This window comes from Protopterus annectens, chromosome 3.part1, assembly GCF_019279795.1.
Source record: "Protopterus annectens isolate FY-2018-M chromosome 3.part1, PAN1.0, whole genome shotgun sequence".
Classification (NCBI taxonomy): Eukaryota; Metazoa; Chordata; order Ceratodontiformes; family Protopteridae; genus Protopterus; species Protopterus annectens.
Window position 1 is genome coordinate 215,277,369 of NC_056732.1, and position 14,716 is coordinate 215,292,084.

The window sequence follows — 14,716 nt, forward strand, 5'->3', positions numbered from 1 at the left end:
TGCCCATCTCCATGTCCTCCTTGATATTCACTCCTTTGACATCTTCTGTCTTACTGAAACTTGGTTGTAGCCTGGTACTGAAGACAATGCAATACTTCCCCCAGGCTACAACATATTGAGACTGGACCGCATAAAACGTAATGGTGGGGGAGTAGCACTGCTGTTTAAGACTGGACTACAGATCTCCTCTGTACCTTATAACCCACTAAAGGATAGTAAGGCTTAACTCCTTATTTCTAAACTACAACTAAACCCTAATACATCAGTCTATCATCTGTATCTATCTACCTCCTGGTAATAATAATACCACAACAGAGAATATTCTAAGTTGGGTATCCTCTACTTACCCACAAGAAACTATCATATTAGGAGACTTTAATTATGACTGGTCTTCTGTCAATACAGATAATCCTTCCTCACATATTAATCTTCATGGCTTTACTCAGACAATCAACACCACTACAAGAATCAATAAAACTAACAACAAAGGAAGTATTTTAGATTGGATTCTTATTAACGAACAACAACAAACTTATTTAGTAGGAACTCTGCCTGATGATGTAAGCAATCATACCTTAACTTACATCATAAGACAAAAGAGTGACCTTACTAACACCCCAACCTATAGGATCTCACGAAGTAATAAACACTTTAACCCATTATCATTCCAAAATGAACTAAAGGCCTGTAAATGGAACCCTCTAAAAATTCTCCCCCTTGATGAAGCTGTTAAATATTTCAATGCCAAATTCTTAAGAATCCTTGATGAACATGCTCCAAAACGATATATTAGAGTTAAATCCAAGCCAACCCCCTGGTTGTCTAAAGAGATAAGACAAAAAATATTACTTGAGAACAGATCTTGGGCTAAGTGGAGAGCTACCAAAACTAACTGATCAATAAGCCTTTAGACAGTTAAGAAATAGTACTAAAAAAGCCATCTTCACAGACAAAAAGAACTGCTATTGTACATTGCAGCAAACTCACCATAACAACCCCCAAAGGTTCTGGTCAACCTTAAATAGACTCCTACACCCAGGCCAGTCTAGTACATCTTCCCCCTTAGGGGCTGAAAAGAATACTCACATCAAACTGCTAATGCCTTTAATACCTTTTTTACTGACACCATTAATTCACTAGCCAGTCACCTTTCCATAGACAAGTCTAGCCTCCCTAGCTCCACATCTCCTAATCTCCTTATATTCCAACTACAACCCATCTCTACCACCTATATCCAAAAACTTAAACCCTGTACCCCCTCTGCTGATCAGTTGCCATCTGAATACCTTCAAAAAGCAGCTGAAGCAGTTGCCTATCCCATATCCAGCCTTAAAAATAGAACCATCATTGAAGGAACCATCCCTGTTATCTGGAAAATCTCCCACATTATCCCTTTACATAAAGGAGGTAACTCCAATGAGTATTCTAACTACAGGCCTATAGCACTCTTATCACCCTTGACAAAAATTATGGAGAAATGTATTCACCGTCAGCTAATGGACCACTTAATTCAATATAACTTACTAGCTAACTGCCAGCATGGCTTTAGGCCATTTCATAGTACCACCACAGCTCTCCTATCCTTTACCGATTACATCAATAGAAACCGTAACAACAACATCCTCTCATCCGCACTCTTTATAGACCTGTCAAAAGCCTTTGATATGGTAAACCACTTCCTGCTCATAAAAACCCTAGAATATCTTTCTCTAGACCCCAAGGCTGTTCACTGGTTCACTTCCTACCTTAGCAACAGGCAGTTCTCTGGGAAAACAAACTTTCATCCCTTCTGCCAGTCTCTCTTGGTGTCCCTCAGGGCTCCATTGTAGGACCTCTTCTCATCTTTATTCATAAATTACCTACATGCAGCAATACCTCAAGCTACATGTATACAATATGCAGATGATTCTACACTCTTATGTTCTGCTAAAACCACATCTGAACTACTAACACAGAATGTATTTAGCACAGTTGGGGCATGGTTCTTGAAACTTTGCCTCCTTTTGAATGCCAAAAAACCCCAGACTTCTGCTCTTTAGGCCTAATAGTAAGTCCCCACCCCCATAGAAATCTCTATTGTATCCAATAATGGCACACATATATCCCCTGACTCTACCACCAAGCTGCTAGGTATCACAATCGACAATAACCTCACTTTTGATAATCACATTAATAACACTATTAAAACCGTAAATAGAAAAGTGGGCTTCTTCTACAGAAGTAAAACCTTAACTCCCACAGCCAAAACTACACTTGCTCACTCTCATCTTATTTCTGCTCTTCTTTATGCTTCACCCATATACACTAACCTAAAGAAAAATAATCTCACTAAAATAGCAAACACATAGAATAGCATTGCCAGATTTGCTACTGGGAACCCATTTAGAACTCACCACTGTCAGAACCTACAGCAACTAAACTGGCTTGAACTAAAAAAACATGCTGACACTTTCCCAACTTACCTTTGTCCATAGGATATTTTACCAACGTAATAACACCCCTATACTTTCTAACCTTATCTCCCCTTATACTAATCTAAATTCATTATGCTCTTCGAGCAAACTTCTTGTGAGGTTAACTAAGTCTAACAGCATCGCTGGTGACTCCCTATTCTCCAATATCATAGGTAAAATTGGAATCTTCTACCTACTGCTCTAAATTCTATTATACAATGCCTCCTCTAAAACGTGCACGCTGATTGGCCAGCCCAACCAGCGTGCCCATTGTAAATCCCTCAATATACTAATGGAAAAGGTCCGTCGCCGGACTTTTTCCGTTAGTATAAACACTGTCTCGCTATGTTAAAAGAGTTTAACATAGCGACAGGTTTAAAAAGCAACGCAGATCTCCGTTGCTTTTTAAAGCTGTCTCGCTATGTTAAACTCCTTTAACATAGCGACAATAAAGCAACGGAGATCTTGCGATCTCCGTTGCTTTACCTGTCTCGCTATGTTAAATGAGTTTAACATAGCGAGACAGTTTAAAATAAGCAACGGAGATCTCCGTTGCTTATTTTAAAGCTGTCTCGCTATGTTAAACCCATTTAACATAGCGAGATAGTAAAAGCAACGGAGATCTTATGCTCCGTTGCTTTTCCCACAGCTCTGATGTACTGCGAGGCATGCGCAGTACATCAGAACTGCCATGAACACCAGACAGCTGCGGAAGGGCAGCAAGAGGCGTATACAATGCCATTATTTAAGAAAAGTAATTATTTCTTTTCTTAAATAATGTCATTAGAATAGCAATAACCACTTCTGGTGTGGGTAATGCGGGATTTACCCACGGTTGTCTTTGTTTGGTCCCGAGGGCGAAGCCCTCGGGACCAAACCAACGCCAACCGTGGGTAAATCCAGCATTACCCACACCCAGGCGTGGGTTATTGCTATATTCCCTCCCCCTTCCTCTTTAAACAAAAACTTAAAAAACATCTTCAAACACGCTGGTTATGCCCATGCATCAATCCTGACTAATCTTGTGATTCCACTAATTATTCTTTTATACTACCTTCTTTCATTACTCTTTACTGCTTCCTCTTGTGGAGCTTGTTTCAAAAGCACCTTTGCAAGTAGTAACTGTTACAAATTATTATAAAACTTTGGATGTGTTATTAATTGCTGAATGTACTGTATATTTCCACAGATGTTTTACTATAACAGAACTCTTCTATCTTGTACTCTGAAATAGAAATTGGGTGATGTCCTTCCTAGTATATATGCATGATTAGTGTAATGTAGTTTAGAATCATGTTTTTGCCTGGTATTTTCTACCTCCTTTCTTTGCTTTTGTAGATAATTTCTCTGTGCTTGTTTCTATGTGGAGCTTTTCTCCCCGGGCCTCTGCTGAAAATGGAAATGTATCCAGTTGGACTAGCCCGGTAAACAAATGTAAAATAAAAATAAATGAATCCCCCCACCAGGAGACAGTCCAGGGTTCTCTAGGTAATCAGGGAAGGATACAAGTTGCATTAGCAAAATCTTCTTCTTTCGGCTTTTCCCGGTTAGGGGTTGCCACAGCGGATCACCTGTTCGCTCATGATTGGCAGTGGAGTTTTACAGTGTCGAGTTCAAGTTGCATTAGCAAAATATTTTTCTTATATTAAGAATACCACAAAGGACAGCAAAGAAATAATCCCAACCTATCATTGCAGAGCTCCTACAACAGGGTGTACATAGAAATATTTTCCCTCAAAGAGCATGCAAACAATTCTGTTGTATACTTTCCTGTTTCAATAAAGGACAACGCTTGGAGACCCATTATAGATGTGATTAAACTAAACATCTTTCCAAAAGTGCCAGCATGCAAGATATTGACTTATCAGATCCTAGTACTCCTCCTGCACACCAACTATGTGATGGTTTCTTTGGATATAAAAGAAACTTGCTTTTATTTTTCTGTTCACAAAGACCACAGATGCTACTTCAAATTTTTTTGCAGGGGACCTGCATTATCAGTTTGCAATTACTCTTCTGTTTATCTGCTGTGCATATTGTCTTTTCAAAATATCATAAACCAGTAGTTGCCTCTTGCAGAAGCAAGGACAGTTGTATATTCTCATGACAACTCCCTCATTCAGGAAGCTAAAAAGAGACCCAACATTTACCAGGGGGCTCCATTATAACTAGGGGTCACCCTGAATTTCCAAAAATCCTACATGATGCTCTCCCTTTCGGTGATCTTCCTGAAGTCTCTGTTACATGAAGCTGAAGTAGTTGGTAAATCTGCTAAAAAAAAAAAAAAAAAAAGATTGTCTTGTTTGTGGGGAAGATGGAAATTGATAGTGAAGAAATTGTAAAGATGTTTTTTAAGACATAGCTGCCAAGGTTGAGGTTCTAACAGTTCTTGTGGCGCTTTTCTGTATAGATCTTGTTGCAAGAAAGTCTAACTTAATAGTCAACAGTCCTTGAGTCTCCAGCTGAATCTTGCAATGCAGCTGGAACAGTACTTTTTACATGCTTCATGTACAGAAGTCTCATTGAAGAAAGAGAGATATGTGGATTGCTCCACAACTCCAAAGTGACATTTCAATAAACATTCAGACCTCAGGAATCATTTTAAATGAAAACAGACTTTTTTATAAATGGTCTATGTATGCATGTTTGTGTGTGTGTGTGTGTGTGTGTGTGTGTGTGTGTGTGTGTGTGTGTGTGTGTGTGTGTGTGTGTGTATATATTATAAATATGAATTATGTCTATATAAAATAACTTTAAGAAAGAGTGATATTAACTGTGATGGTCATAGTTTTAATGTTGATAGACTTCTGGAAGTCGCAGTCTGAATATATAGTTTAAATGATGACAGACATCTGTTTTTCTTATGAACCGTCAAAAAGTAAGTCACTAGCTGTTTTTTGGCTATATGTATGTGATTGTGTTGGGTGTTATGGTATTTTATACGTGTGGTATTGGTGATTGTTATTACTTGTCTTTCTGCTGTTTCATGAAATGTACCTTGTTGTAGTGTGCGGATGTAACTCCTGATAGTCGTACATTTTTTTTTTTGCAGACAAGAAGAGGCAGCAGAATGCTGCCATTGTTGTGGCATGCTGCAGAAGGCTCGATGCCTTGGACATTGTGCATAGTGAGTACTCTGTTTTGTCACTGTGTTTATAGTTAAACCTACCTCTGCTTGGTTTGCTGTTTTGTATACACTGACATATAAAATTTACAAGATATCCATATTGTATTTTAGTATGCATTGTTAGTCACTGTGTATTTCACTGTGTATTTCATGTCTACTAGCTGTAAATTATCAACTTCTGTGCCATGTTTCATGTACTGTAGTGCATTTGTCTATTGTTGTGCATATGCACATGTGACTATATGTTGTCTATTACATCTGCATGGTGGCTTTTGTTGGGTTCTCTTGCTGTTTGCATATTTTTGTGATATGGAGTCCTGTGATCTATATCATCTAGGTTTGTGGTGCAGAGACTGTTATTTGCTCTTTCTCATTGTTTGTATGTTGCATTGCTGGTTGCCACTGCACTACCTTTGCACACTGACTTGCTTTCCTTAATCTCATATTTACAAATGTAAGTGGTTGTACAGGTAGCTTTACATCATGTAGTGCTTTTTTGAAGATGAGCAACTTCAAGCCTTAGTGAGATTACACTGGATTTCACCAGATGGGAACACACTAGAAACGTACTTGCTGTAACTAAAAAAATTCTGAGCCTCCATATCCTCTCTCATCAACCCAGGTACAAAAAAAGGATCTCAGCCCACACTTAGTCTTTCCCCCTCTTCAAACAGCTACCTATTTCAATACTTACTTCATAGAATGCAACCTCAGACTCACCTAACGCCCTCTTCCATGCAGCTAAATTCCCCCACATTAAATTCTAGCACATCTCCTTCACAAAACTCATGTAACTGCAACCTCTCCAATACACACACAACTCCACCCGCTTTACCTTTCAGCCTGTTTCTATAACCTCATAAAAAAAGCTTTTATAGTACACTACAACCTTGTTCCTCCTCAGTCGACAGCACTCCCCTGGAATACCTAAATTTAGCTACAGATGCAATGGAGTATCCAATCAGCATTCTTAATAAATCAGTTGCAGAATCTTGATGTTCTTTGTGTTTCACTGTTTTAGTCATTACATTTGGGTTATCTGCTTGCAGTAGCCCTCAGTCGGCCTGATTAACAATGTCTTGGGTCCTACATTGGTTGCTGTCAATTCTTCTATAACGTCAGGGGTTTAAAACATGCAGCCGACATCATTGCATCAGTCTTTCTTGCCGTGCGGTGCTCGAAGTCGAAGCAGTTTGCAAGTGCCGGTCGGCCGACTCCTGAAATTTTAGTTTTCGAGTTTCGAAACCGAAGTCTTCAACTAAAAGCCAAGTACCCCGTTGGGGAAACTTTTTCTTGCTCTAATCCGATGTCAGTAAAAGTAAATAATTGCATTTCTTGTGGAAAGCAAATACCTCTTAAAGATTTTCATTCGTACTGTATTCCTTGCCTAGGCCCCGACCATGACGCACCTCGCTGTCGGTTTTGTGCCTTATTTAAACCACAAACTATCTGTCGTCGGTATATTTGCGCTTCTAAATTTTTTGGTTCTCAGTTTAATTATCCTGATATGTTTTCGGTAGGCCAATCGACTACCGATATTCCAAAAAAAAGCAAAGGTAAAGATAGAGACAGGCCACCCCATTTGCCGGTACTCAGTGAGGCGCTTTACCTGCTACTTCAGATTTGCAGGCCTCTACTGAGACCCATTCGGAGTCTGGTATGCCACGAGATGTTTCAACTGTGGAACCTGCGGATGTCTCTACCCTGGATGGGTCTGGAGCCACTGTGCAGGCACCGGCTTCTGAGGGTGTATTCAGGCCTACTGACTTGCATATTAAACAGATGCCATCTTCTCCTTCAAGGCCTAAAACTCGAACCATGCCTAGAAAACTGACGCCCAGACTGCATGGTCAGGCCTCTATGCCTAAAAAAATGAATGATAAGAATGACTGAAGATCTTATTACTTTAATCAGGCGAAGCCAACCTTCCCTCTCGGAGACCTAAGACTGAGTTTGCTTATGATACTTCTGACCAGGATTCTGAAATTTCTGTTTCCTCTGATGACCAGGATTTACCCTTATCTACCTATGAGGATTCTGATGCCGAGGACTCTATTCCCTTTGCTTCTCCACCAGAGGATTTCTCTTTTGGTGAAACCTTGCATACTGTCAGGGAGCATTTTCGTTGGGGAAAGTCAGGATTTCTCTGATTCGAAAAAGAGGCTTAGGGATTTCTTACTCCTGCCCCAGCACAGGCCTTTAGCTATACCTCCTGTACTGGACATTGTTGATGATGCCTTTTCGGAATCTAGCATGACCCCTGACTCTCTACCTCCTGCTTCCAGAAAACCTGGTAGATACTACAGGGTTCCTGACTCTCAAGTTCCTTTTCAAAAATCCTACTGCGGATACTGAAACCGTTTCACAGGGACCCAGGGGCATTAAAGCTACTACTGCCAAAAATCCTACCTCCTCTGATAGAGACTCCAAGGCTCTGGATAGATGGGGTAAGAAGGTATACACTTCTGCAAGTATATATTTAATATTCATGAATTGATTTGGATATTTATCAGCTGGAAATGTTTTTGTTAAATCATTGGGGGAAGGATGAACCAATTATTGTTGAGCTTATACTACTTAAATCCATTTCCTTTGACTTTTAATTATTCTGATGAAGTCAACTGGCATTGACAAAAGCACTTAATTATATTGTTTGCAATAAACTATTTTCTGAGGACTCACAACATTAGTCTCCTTCTTGGTTTAATTGTTTATATTTGAGCACTATTACACCACTTTTTTGGTTTGAACCTCTGCAACTTTGGCCATTAGGGCATTGAATTGCCAGTTTTATATGTTAAAGTATCAGCTGCATATTATTGGATTGCTTAAACAGAAAATTATGTTGTTTTCTGGTTGTGCTGAAAATAAGGATTTACAGGATTTAATGCATTCTGCTGAACAAGTTGGTAAACACACATTGCAATGTGGTTTTGATTCACTAGAGGCATCTTGCAGAGCAACGGTAACTGGGTCTGTACTTAGAAGGCATGCTTGGCTTAAGGAGCAATCCTTGCCAGATCATGTTAAAGTGAAATTACTGGATGCGCTCTTAAATCAGGACTGCCTGTTTGGCAACAGGGCAGAAGAAGTTCGCAGAATATTCTAACTCCTACCAGAATGGGTATTGCCCAACAAAAAGAGAGCATCCTTGACTGGATACTTACAAACAAGGCTCCAAAGAATTATACTACAGGGACCCTTCCCAACGACCTTAGTGACCACCTGATTTACCTTTATTATTAAGCACAAGTGTCCAACTTCAAATCAACCACAATCCAGACTAGTCAGGAACAGTAAGAATTTCGTCCTGGAACAATTCATTGCAGATCTTAAGGCATGTAATTGGTCCATCCTAAAAACATTACCCTTAGATGACAGTGTGTTATATTTCAATAACACTTTCCTAAGAATACTCGACTCGCATGCTCCTAAGCGTCTCACTAAAACTAAGGTACGCATTGCACCTTGGCTAACAAAGGACACTAAAGCCAAAATTAAACATCGAGACAAGGCCTGGCACAAATGGAGAGCCTCTAAAACCCCACTAGATCGCATCAAGTTTCTCCAACTTAGAAACTCAACCAAAGCAGCCGTATTGTCTGACAAAAAACAGTATTACTGTCACCTCCAAAATAAACACCAGAATAATCCCAAGAAATTCTGGGCGGTTTTAATCACCTCCTTCATCCAGGCAAACCCACCACCCCTACCCCTGAAAACCCATTGGTAAAGACCCTAGAGAAATAGCCAACACCTTTAATTCATTTTTCACAGAAACCATTCAGTCCCTGGCCAACCAACTTACCACTTCCCCCTTGGCTACACCCTCAACCAAAGTCCAAACTCAACCCGCCTTCAACCTCCAACCCGTACCTACCTCCTATATTAGAACCCTCCTAAATAAACTCAAACCAACCACCTTAGCGGCTGACTTACTCCCAGCCAACTACCTACAAATTGCATCTGAGGCCATAGCCTACCCTGTTTCTATCTTGGTTAACCGGACCATTTCAGAAGCTTCTATTCCCTCTATTTGGAAAATCTCCCACATCATCCCTCTTCATAAAGGTGGATCTTCCACAGACACATCAAACTACAGACCCATAGCTATACTATCTCCTCTAGCCAAAATCATGGAACGCTGCATTCACAAGCAGCTCATTACCCATCTTATTCGAAACAATCTCCTGTCTCACACCCAGCACGGCTTTCGCCCCCATCACAGCACAACTACTGCTCTCCTTTCCTTTATTGACTCCATTAACCACAATCGTAACAATAAATTAATAACCTCGGCGCTCTTTCTTGATCTATCCAAAGCCTTTAACAGCTGATCCACACACTGGAGGCATACTACCTTAGCAAGACTACCATAGACTGGTTTAATGACTACCTTTCTCATAGAAATCAGGCTGTGCTATGGGAAAATAGCTTATCCGACCTACTCCCCACAAATATCGGTGTTCCCCAAGGATCTATCCTTGGTCCTCTTCTTTTCTCTTTATTTATTAACGATCTGCACTCTATCATTCCCAAAGCCACCTGCATACAATATGCAGACGACTCCACACTGATCTGCTCCGACAACTCCCTCGACAAACTCCAAGTTGCCACCCAAAACTGTTTTTCCCTAGTTGAAAAATGGTTCTTGGAACTAAAACTCTTACTTAACCCATCCAAAACCAAATTACTTCTGTTTTTCCCCACTACTCCCACCCCTCAAGGAAATCATTCTCCTACCTCCAATCACCCCAACTTTCACGTGATATCCAATAATGGGACCAAAATTGACCCTGTCTCTCACATCAAACTGCTTGGTGTGACCTTAGACCACAAGCTTAAATTTGACACTCACATTAACCTGACCATTAAGTCGGTAAACAAGAAACTCGGGTCCATGTATAGAATTAAGAACTTCCTAACCCCACATACTAAATTAACCATTGCTCGGACTCACCTCCTTTCCACACTCCTCTATGCCTCCCCGATATTCTCCTTCCTTAATAAAACAGAACTCAACAAACTATCTACAACCTATAACCACATAGCTAGATTTATAACAGGAATGCCCTATCGCACACACCACTGTAACAATCTCAGAACACTACACTGGTTAGAACTACCTAACACTCTCAAACTCAATCAACTTACTGAGGCATTCAAAACTATCCACCATCCTGACAAAACCCCCAAGAATGACCAAAATATTCATTCCCTACTCTAACCTTAATTCCTTAGATCCTCCAAAAGCCTACAAATTCAAACTATTAAAGCTAACAATTCAGGAGGTGAAGCACTCTATGCTAATTCCATTGGAAAATCCTGGAATGCCCTCCCAAACAACCTAAGACACGAGACCTCACTCAACCTATTCAAAACAACTCAAAGATCTACTAAAATCTAATTGGTTATGCCCATGTTCTAATCCTGATTAGCAGCAAACAGCCAACTACTATCTATTATCCATCCAATCCATAATTCAAGGGTCTTCATTTGTAGTTAGGGTACTCCAACTACCTAAGAATGTTTCAACTATTTAAACTATCTGTATAACCCTTTTAATTGTTCATGTGACCTTGAAAGTAATACTTTGTATTCTTATCTCCTGTTGTTTTTTGTCATAACTACCCTCTATGGAGCTTTTCTCCCCGGGCCTCCACTGAAAATGGACATGTATCCAGTTGGACTAGCCCGGTCAACAAATGTAAATTAAAATAAAATAAATAAATAAATAAATAAGTTCTTAAAAAGATGGAGGAAAAAGCTAAATCTATGCAAACTTTTAAAGATTTTTTTACAAGTTCAACCTCCAAGATTTAGTAGGCATTGGCCTTCTAAGAGCTGGTCCTTTCCTGCCTCTTCCAGACCTTCTCAGTCCAGACCCAGATCCAGCAGAGCACCCAGACTTCAGTCCCAGGGGACGCACAGGACTAGGCAGTGGGGGCCTCCACTTCCAAATCTGGGAGTAATAAAACTCCCCCCTATGGTAAACTGTCTCTATGACTTATTTTTAAAACTTCTAAGCACTTCTCAACTCACTGCCCCTTTGGGGGGAAAGATTGAACTTCATGCAAAGAACTGGGGACTCATTACCCAGGACAAATGGGTTTTAAATATAGTGTACTCAAAAGGAATTCCCCTGCACGGAAGTGATTGCAAGGCTCAAAAACACATGGTCAACAAAAAGCAGAAGCCAGCAACTGTGAGCTGTATAAACTAATTTAATTTAGTTAAAAAATAAAAAAAACACAAGAATAACAGACCGGTTTCAGCTATGGTGTTAACCTAGCCCTCATCAGTGTAAATTCCCAAAACATCTTGAGGTTCTTTTATACACATGGAAATAATTAATCACAAAGTTTCATTGGTGAGCTAATGGAGAAGACGACCTTAAGTAAAGACATAAATCACAGAATACAAATAATCTACGATTTATTACTACATACGGCAGAAATACAAACAGAGTCATTGATGCCATTAGATGACACTGGAACATCCTTCTAGCTGACGATGTTTTGTCACAACATTTATCCGAGACCTGTATGTTCTCATTTAGAAGGGGGAAAAATCTTGGAAAAATATCGACCTGTATGTTCTCATTTAGAAGGGGGGAAAATCTTGGAAAAAAATCTTGGATCTCATTTCAGCCACTACAAACATCACCATGATGCCATTACCCAGAATATGACCTAAACCTTAATTTCTGGAGATAAACTTGTGGGCTGCATGCCATGTGGTCATTGCAGCCATTGTAAACATGTGCTAAAAAACAACAATTCTCCAGCAGCAATTGTAGTACTATATATGACATCAGGTTTTTTTGCAAATTGCAGCATGGATTGGATCATCTATATGGCCTCTTGCAGTTGTCATGCATTTTACGTAGGGCAAACATCCAGACCTCTCAAGTTACGTGTGTCTGAACACCTCAGTGATGATAAATGTAAGAGAATGAGTAACGCCCTGTACAAACATACTCTTAAACATACCACAGCAAAATTTAATTTTACCATCATTGATAAAATAATAGGCGACAGATCTAAGGTTGGCACAGCAAACTAAATGTAAAAGAAAAGAAATGGTCTTGTTGAATATTTATGATTTTGTATACTAATGAATATTCATGAGCTCACTAATGAAACTTTAATTATTTCCATGTGTATAGAAGAACCTCAAGATGTTTTGGGAATTTACACTGTTGAAGGCTAGGTTAACACCATAGCTGAAACCGGTCCGTTATTCTTGTGGTTTTTTTATTTTTTAACTAATTAAATTAGTTTATACAGCTCACAGTTGCTGGCTTCTGCTTTAAATATAGTGTCCCAAGGATACAGATTTTACTTCCACACTTTACCAACTCCAAGTGGTTGGCCGGATCTACTTCCAAATCAGTGGGCAGACGCCCAAAAGCTAGTACACTCTCTCTGTTAAGCATAGAGGCTATTCATTTGGTACCAGAAGAAGAAAAGGAACAAGGTTTCTACTTGAGATTTTTCCTGGTACCCAGAAAAGACAATTCATGACGTCCTGTCCCTGCCTACTCCAAACACCTTTTTGGTGATTCCAAAATTCAAGATGCTGACTCTTCACCAGTTGCTTCCTATGCTAAGCAAAGATGCCTGGTTAGCAACACTAAATTTAAAGGAAGCATACCTGCACATCCCAATCAGGGAATCTTACAGAAGATACCTACACTTCAAAGTAGGCTACATGCACTATCAGTTCTCTGCACTGCCCTTTGGCTTATCTACTGCGCCCAGGGTATTCACAAAGTGCCTAGCTCCAGTCATTGCATTTTGCAGGCAAAGAAATATTCAAATATAACAATACCCGGATGATTGTCTAATTCAGGCAGAAAACCAGGACATACTTTTGAATCTGGCTTTTGTACAAAGGGTGCTAACTTGTCTGGGGTACACCATAAATGAAAAGAAATTGCACCTGGTACCCTGTCAACAAATTATATTCCTGGAAGTAAGCTTGAATACACCTTCCCAGATGGCTTTCCTCATGCCAGAGAAACAAATTCACTTGACAGCCTACTTCAAACAAGTGACCACAAAAACCCTGCTATCTGCAAGGCAAATACTTCAAGCCTTGGGGTTCTTGGCCTCCTGCATTCTTCTAATTCCATATGCAAGACTGCATATGAGGAAACTATATGGTATCTAAAAAGCCTATGGTGTCAACATTCTCAGGATCTAGAAGCAATGATTCCTCTCATTCCTTGTCTTCGCCTAGAGTCTCTTTGGTGGGCAGAGGCCTGCCACCAAAACAAAGGGACTACCATTCACACTAACCCCTGCCGCCCAAGCCCTAACAACAGACGCATCAGGCTATGCATGGGGGGGGGGGGGGGGCGCACCTGGCAGGTAAGTGCATTCAGGGCAAAAGTCCAGTTCAAATGCACCTTCACATCAATCATAAGGAAATGTTAGCTGTACAGAATGCCCTGACAGCCTTCAAAGACCACATTCTTCCAGGACAAGTAATGGTAAAGACAGACAACACCACTGTTATGTGGTACATAAACAAACAGGGGGGTACACATTCTTACCCCCTCTGCAGACTAGCCATGGCATTGTGGAACACAGCCTTGAGCTACCAAGTGCATCTACAAGCTCAATTCCTGCCAGGAAAACTAAATACACTGGCAAACAGACTAAGCAGAAACCTCATGAACCCACACAAGTGGAAACTGGAACCAAGGATTTTCAACATGTTGACAAGCAAATGGGGGAGCCCAGATATAGACCTGTTTGCCTACCCCCAGAATTATCAATTGGAAACATTTTGCGTAAGGACTTACCATAGCTAAGCTTGGAAGGTGGATGCTCTGTTCTTCAGCTGGAAAAACCTATCCGTTTATGCCTTTCCTCCTCTGCCTCTGCTCTCCAAAGTGCTACTACATTTTTTATTTATTTATTTTTACATTTGTTTACCGGGAAGGTCCAGCTGGGCAACTGCCCGATTTCATTGGAGGCCCGGGGAGAAATGCTCCATGTCTTACAATGCTAATTACAAACTCAACACAAAATCAACACAACAGGTTAATACAGGCTAATATACGTTGGTATATAGATTGACATATGCTTAAATAGCAATTCAGAGAAAATTATTCATTGAAAAATCA

The 14,716-nt window shown here is 40.1% G+C and overlaps 1 protein-coding gene across 1 annotated transcript in view; it reads left to right on the forward strand.

The window, feature by feature from the left end:
- The first annotated feature begins 5,511 nt into the window (after positions 1-5,511).
- Positions 5,512-14,716, forward strand: part of LOC122797651 (sorting nexin-13-like) — a 426,576-nt gene continuing 417,371 nt past the window's right edge. The window contains exon 1 of the mRNA XM_044066191.1: positions 5,512-5,580. Coding sequence (XP_043922126.1) covers positions 5,524-5,580 — 57 coding nt within the window. The 5' untranslated portion in view covers positions 5,512-5,523. The remainder of the gene's footprint in view (positions 5,581-14,716) is intronic.